Source organism: Protobothrops mucrosquamatus, unplaced genomic scaffold (genome assembly GCF_001527695.2).
Source record: "Protobothrops mucrosquamatus isolate PMUCROS unplaced genomic scaffold, P.Mucros_1.0 scaffold6187, whole genome shotgun sequence".
Lineage (NCBI taxonomy): Eukaryota > Metazoa > Chordata > Lepidosauria > Squamata > Viperidae > Protobothrops > Protobothrops mucrosquamatus.
The window spans coordinates 6181-12675 of record NW_015392020.1 but is presented as its reverse complement, the minus strand read 5'-3'; the positions used below and the strand labels follow the sequence as shown (position 1 = coordinate 12675).

The window sequence follows — 6495 nt, the reverse complement described above, 5'->3', positions numbered from 1 at the left end:
AGAGAGAGAGAGAGAGAGAGAGAGAGAGAGAGAGAGAGAAGGAGAGAAATGGATGATAGATGATAAATCTATCTCTATCTATCTATCTATCTATCTATCTATCTATCTATCTATCTATCTATCTATCTATCTATCTATCTATCTATCTATCTATCTATCTATCTATCTATGTCTATCTTTATATCTATATCCTATCTGTCTGTCTGTCTATCTGTCTATCTATCTATAGACAGGCGGGCGCAGAGGCAGGCGGTTACATAAATCGGCTCCCAGATCTCCTTTTATTCCAACTCTGCCGCCGTCGGCTGCCGACGAAAGCTTAGTGACTTTTTATCTACTGGCTTGTTTGCATTAAACGGTCTGGTTATTTTATCCTGGTGTTCACTTTTCTTTTAATTTGTATTATGATGCCCAGGATTCGCATTTTTAGTATTATTAAGGTCTATCTATCTATCTATCTGTCTGTCTGTCTGTCTGTCTGTCTGTCTGTCTGTCTGTCTGTTTATCTATCACGGCTGGCTGAGGAATTCTGGGAGTTGAAGTCCACAAGTCATAAAGGGGCCAAGTTTGAAGACCCCTGGTCTAACCTCTGTTCAAGCAGGAGACCCTATACTATTCTGGACTAATGGCTGTCCAAATGCTTCTTGAAAGCTTCCAGTGATGGAGCATCCACAACTTCTGGAGGAAAGTTGTTCTACAGATTAATTGTTCTGTCAGGAAATTTCTCCTTAATTCCAGGTTGCCTCTCTCCTTGATTAGTGTCCATCCATTGCTTCTTGTCCTGTTTCCAGGTGCTTTGGAGAATAGCTTGACTCCCTCTTCTTTGGGGCAGCCCCTGAAATACTGGAACACTGCTATCATGCCACCCCTATATTTGTATTATAAATATATATATATAGTAACGTGGTCTTGCAAGTCTGAATCCGTTTCTCCTCTTTCTTTTATCTTTGGGAGGACTAGAGAGAGTTTTTCTGAGGTATTTTCTCAAATTACAGTCCTGCCTCAGACTCACGTTTCCTTCATCTGATTGTTGCCTTGATGACTGCATTTTCTCCTCTCCCTCCAGGCCATCCCCCTGGCCCACCACATCAGGATTCAACCCTTCACACCCACTCCTTAGTTCAGAAATAATGAAAAAATTATAGCTTTTAAACATAAAAAACCCCGAAAGCTCTCAAATAACATGGAAGAATTTATCAATCAGTTTAAACCGGGGCCTTTAATATGTGTGAACTTTCACTCCCAGAATTCCTCAACCAGCCATTCTAGCTGGGGAATTCTGGGAGTTGAAGTCCGCAAGTCTTAAAGTTGCCAAGGTTGGAGACCCCTGGTTTAAACCTGTGAAAACAGGCGACGCCTTAAAAAAAAGGAGAAAGTAAAGACGGTCCTACCTTTAAAATAAATAAATAAATAAATGGTCAAAAGTATAAGAGTACATTTTGGCATCAGAGACTGTGCATTGAAAGACCGCATTTCAGCATTACCTGATAACTAGAAACGCTGTGTAATACACAAGGCCGGTAATATTTGGAAAGTATTAATCAAATCAAATTTAATTAAACGAATTAAATCAAATTAACCAATTTTTCAAAAAGGATTAGAGCTGCAAGTCATGAAAAAAACGTTATTTGTCTAAGTAGGATAAAACTATTGATAAAAAAATCTTGAACTAGCATTCCATGTTAAATTATAATTTAAAACTCCTAAGAAATAAACAATGGGAACCAAGGAATATATTCCTTTGCCAAATTGCTTCAATGGAACAAATAAAATTACTGCATATAATGAACTGATTTAACCTTTTTCTTTCTTCTTTCTTTCTTTCTTTCTTTTCTTTCTTTCTTTCTTTCTTTCTTTCTTTCTTTCTTTCTTTCTCTCTCTCTCTCTCTCTCTCTCTCTCTCTCTCTCTCTCTCTCTCTCTCTCTCCCTTCCTACCTACCTACCTACCTACATACCTACCTACCTACCCACCTACTTTTTATTGCATATATAACTTAATTTTACAGTCTGCATCTTTTGGGCATTTTCAATTATTTCTATACTTTTAAAGTATACATTCTTTTTTTTTCTTCTGCAGGAGCTCACATTTGTTATAGTTCTAATTAAACAATGAAAAGAGATGTGTATCTAATGAAGACTACACTTTCCACTCTGCAAAATCTTATTTTATTTTTTTAACGGGGTTGTTCATAAACCAATATATAAATCCAACGATGTTAAATTTAGCCACACTAAAATTAAAACACCAGATAAGCTCACTGAGGCCTTTTAAAGTCCTTTAAGATAACACAATTGCAACATAAACAGACTAAGCCTTGTTAGCAAGTCCTGGATATATAACAAATAACGAAACATCAAGAGACTATAAGGAAGCTACTTTGATCTTTTCCAGTCTTGTGTCTAATTTCTTGCATTTAGACCAAATGAAACCAACATGGACAATACTTCGTTTGTTCCCCATACATCATCACGAATCAAATCATCCACAGCTACCTTGGATTGTCTCATAATATCAGAGCCACATAAATGCTGGGCATTTGAATATTTGAATGTAGCCCTTGAAAACAGGCAGGGAGAATAAGGAATAATAACATACTCACCTTGACAGCCCACAGTAGGATCACCCCAGAAATATTCCTGACATTCCGTACAGGTGCGTCCCCCGAATCCTGGCATACATTGGCACTGCCCGGTGAACTATTAATTTTAAAAAAAGAAGGTGGAGGGAAACAACTTTAAATCAGTGATTAATCAATACTAAAGCCAGGCTGGTCATAATACGGATCCATAATTAGGAACTTTCACATTTTTTTTATTATGGGCAATTCGCCCAGCCTCTCTTCTTCTACTAATTCTATCCCTTCTAAATCATGGCGGACACTATGCAAGAAGAACATAGAATATAGAATCATAGGGCTGAAAAGGACCTCGGAGATCTTCTAGTCCAGTGGTTCTCAACATTTTAATGCCGCGACCCCAACCGGTCGTAAGTCGAGGACTAAACCGGTCGTAAGTCAAGGACTAAACCGGTCGTAAGTCGAGGACTACCCAACCGGTCGTAAGTCGACGACTTTCCCTGCCCGGGAGCGCCGCGCATGCGTGGTTCCGCCCCCTGCGCCGGCCGAGGCGTAGCTGGCAAGTGGCAGAGATGGAGCAGGCCGACCACCAGCTGGCCCAGCCCAAGGGAGGTAAGGCACCTGCCGGAAAAGGGGAAAAAAATGGCGGACAAAAAAAATGGCGGACAGCCTTGCTTGGCGACCCCCATGAAATGGTCGATCGACCCCAAATGGGGTCCCGACCCACAGGTTGAGAACCACTGTTCTAGTCCAACCCCTGCTCAAGGCAGGAGCCTTCTACCATCCCAGTCAAACGGTTGTCCAGTCTCTTCTTGAAAACCCCCAGTGTTGGAGCATCCACAACTTCTGGAGGCAAGCTGTTCCACTGGTTAATTGTTCTCACTGTCAGGGAATTTCTCCCTACTGCTTGTTAAGATTTCTCTTAAACAATCTTCCGCCCATTTTTAATTGTCCTGCCCTCAAGGAGAATAAACCAATCTCCTCTTCTTTGTGACAGCCCCTCAAGTAGTGGCAGACACTCATCATGTCCTACGTAGCCCTTCTCTTTGATAGGCTAGACCAGGGGTAGGCAACCTTGGCTCTTTTAGGACTCGTGGACTTCAACTCCCAGAATTCCTGACCAGCATGGCTCAGCTTGGAAACCTCTCCTTTTCCCCTCAGCATGGCTGGCTTAGGAATTCTGGGAGTTGAAGTCCACGAGTCATGAAGGGGCCATAGTTCCCCCCTGCTGGCTCAGGAATTCTGGGAGTTGAAGTCCACGAGTCCACGAATACTGATATATAGCTATTTGTCATATGCTTTTTGTCACTTACTCAGGGTGTCTGTGCAAGGCATGATTGAAATAAAGTCAAGATGGAACCCATGACCCAACCAGCTTTCTTGCCTAAGGCGGGACTACAACTCACTGTCTCCCTGTGATTGACCCAAAGTCACCAAGCTGGCTTTCTTGCCTAAGGCGGGACTAGAACTCACTGTCTCCCTGTGATTGGCCCAAAGTCACCCAGCTGGCTTTCTTGCCTAAGGCGGGACTAGAACTCACTGTCTCCCAGTTATTGGCCCAAAGTCACCCAGCTGGCTTTCTTACCTAAGGCGGGACTAGAATTCACTGTCTCCCTGTGATTGGCCCAAAGTCATCCAGCTGGCTTTCTTGCCTAAGGCAGGACTAGAACTCACTGTCTCTCAGTGATTGGCCCAAAGTCACCCAGCTGGCTTTCTTGCCTAAGGCGGGACTACAACTCACTGTATCCCTGTGATTGGCCAAAAGTCACCCAGCTGGCTTTCTTACCTAAGGCGGGACTAGAACTCACTGTCTCCCAGCGATTGGCCCAAAGTCACCCAGCTGGCTTTCTTGCCTAAGGCGGGACTAGAATTCACTGTCTCCCTGTGATTGGCCAGCTGGCTTTCTTGTCTAAGGCAGGACTAGAACTCTCAGTCTCCTGGTTTCTAGCCCAGTACCTTAACCACAACGCCAAAATGTCTCTCTAAGGCGGGACTAGAACTCACTGTCTCCCAGTGATTGGCCCATTTCCTGGAAGATGAGTTTGGATCTCAATGGTCTGGAAATCTTAACCCAGCCAGAGTTGGTCTCCACCTGCCACCCTTAGCTCCGACAAAGCCTCCTCACCTCGTTGCAGGACGGGCCGAAGGAATGCTCCAGATTGCAGGCGCAGGGTTCGCATCCGGTCCCGCTGCTGAGTTGCCACGTGTTTGGAGCGCAGTGATCACAATTCTGCCCGACCACGTTAGGGAGACACTGACACTGGCCTGTTTCTCTCTCACACTCACAGTCTTCGGCGCTGCTGCAGCGCTGACGTACCGTCCCCAGATAATTGCAGACACACTCTGGAAGGGAGGAGTAGCAAAAACTACCGCCATGTCTTGCAGTGTGTTTGTTGGAAGAAGAAGTGATACCCAAAAAAGGGAGAGAAGATCTCAGATCTCACACTTACAACCGTTGCAGCATCGCCATGATCACAGGATCAAAATTCGGGTGCTTGGATTAGGCTGAAAAACTGGGGTTTTTTTTATCTACTAGAGAGGATCCTAAACTCCCAATTAGTGGGCTAAAAGAAGATTTTGAGACAAGGGGAAATTTGATTACTAGATTTAAAAATAGTTGGAAAATAGTAAAAAAAAATAAGGGATTAATCTGTTTAATATTGAGGATTTAAACTATAAGGGAAATCCCTAACTATTAGGAAATAGATTTGAACTATGGATTAGCCCAAATAATATAGATGATAGATTTGAGTTAATAAAGGATACTCTTATTATTAAGGTGGTGAGGTACTAGGGTGAGAAATAGAAAACGTTTATGAAATAGAATAAGAATATATTTAAGTAAGTAATGTGTATATTTTAGACATTATATTTTTTATGAAGTGAGACAAAGGAAATTTTGGCTACCCAAAATTTAAACATTATGGATATTAAAGGTGAAATTGGACTATTGTAATTCAAAACTAAAAATTAGGTAAAACTTAATAACAGGATATAGATTGTTTATCAAGATCTACTAAGATATGTTTAAGGAAAAAAATGTATCGATAAATGTTATAATGAAGTTTTCACTGAGTTTGATACAATTAGAAATTTACTAGCTTAAATACGACATAGCAAATGTTTAGGGAAACAGAGAAGAAATTGTGATGATGTAACCTGAGATATGTACTAAAGATTTTGTTATTGAACTATTGATTAACCCAATCACCACGTTCCCTTCCAAATACTTAAATGTAAAACTGGAAAACCAATAAAATATTATCAAAAATAAAAAAATTTCAGGTGCTTGGAAACTGGCATGTCCTTATGACGGTTGCACTGCCCCGGGGTCACGTGACCACCAGTTATAAGCTCCCCAGCTGGTTTCTGAGCAGCAAACTCAATGGGGGGAAAGCCAGATTCGCTTCCGGAGGGTGTGATTCGCTTAAAAAACGCAGGAATCTGTTTAACAACGGTGCCAAGCAAGGTCGTAAAATGGGGCAAAACTTACTTCACAACTGCCTTCCTTAATTGCTAGTCTATTAATGTGTGATTGGTATATACAAGTTTAAATAGGTTATCCCTCTATAAGAAGCATAAAAACCGATGCCACATTAAAGGTACTGATGTTTTTCCTATTCTCACATCCTCTTCCTACTGAATTTTTTTTTTTTAAAAAAAATCCATTTTTCCTCAACACAACACATTTCCCCTCTAATGTCTGAAGGTTGAAAGTCTGCCATTGATAAAGGGCAACAATAAATGTTAATAAAAAGAACTTCCCACTCCTCAAAATTAGCTACCGGTTCTGCCGATGTGGTGCGAACCGGCTGAATCCCACCACTCTCTCTCTCTCTCTCTCTCTCTCTCTCTCTCTCTCTCTCTCTCTCTCTCTCTCTCTCTCTCTCTCTCTCTCTCTCTCTCTCTCTCTCTCTCT

At 41.7% G+C, this 6495-nt stretch overlaps 1 protein-coding gene across 1 annotated transcript in view; it reads right to left on the bottom strand.

Moving 5' to 3' along the window:
- Positions 1-6495, bottom strand: part of LOC107300129 (laminin subunit beta-1-like) — a gene marked incomplete at both ends in the record, with an annotated part of 19957 nt that overhangs the window by 7952 nt on the left and 5510 nt on the right. The window contains 2 exons of the mRNA XM_015829472.1: positions 2601-2697; positions 4702-4919. Of these exons, the coding sequence (XP_015684958.1) occupies positions 2601-2697; positions 4702-4919 (315 nt within the window). The remainder of the gene's footprint in view (positions 1-2600; positions 2698-4701; positions 4920-6495) is intronic.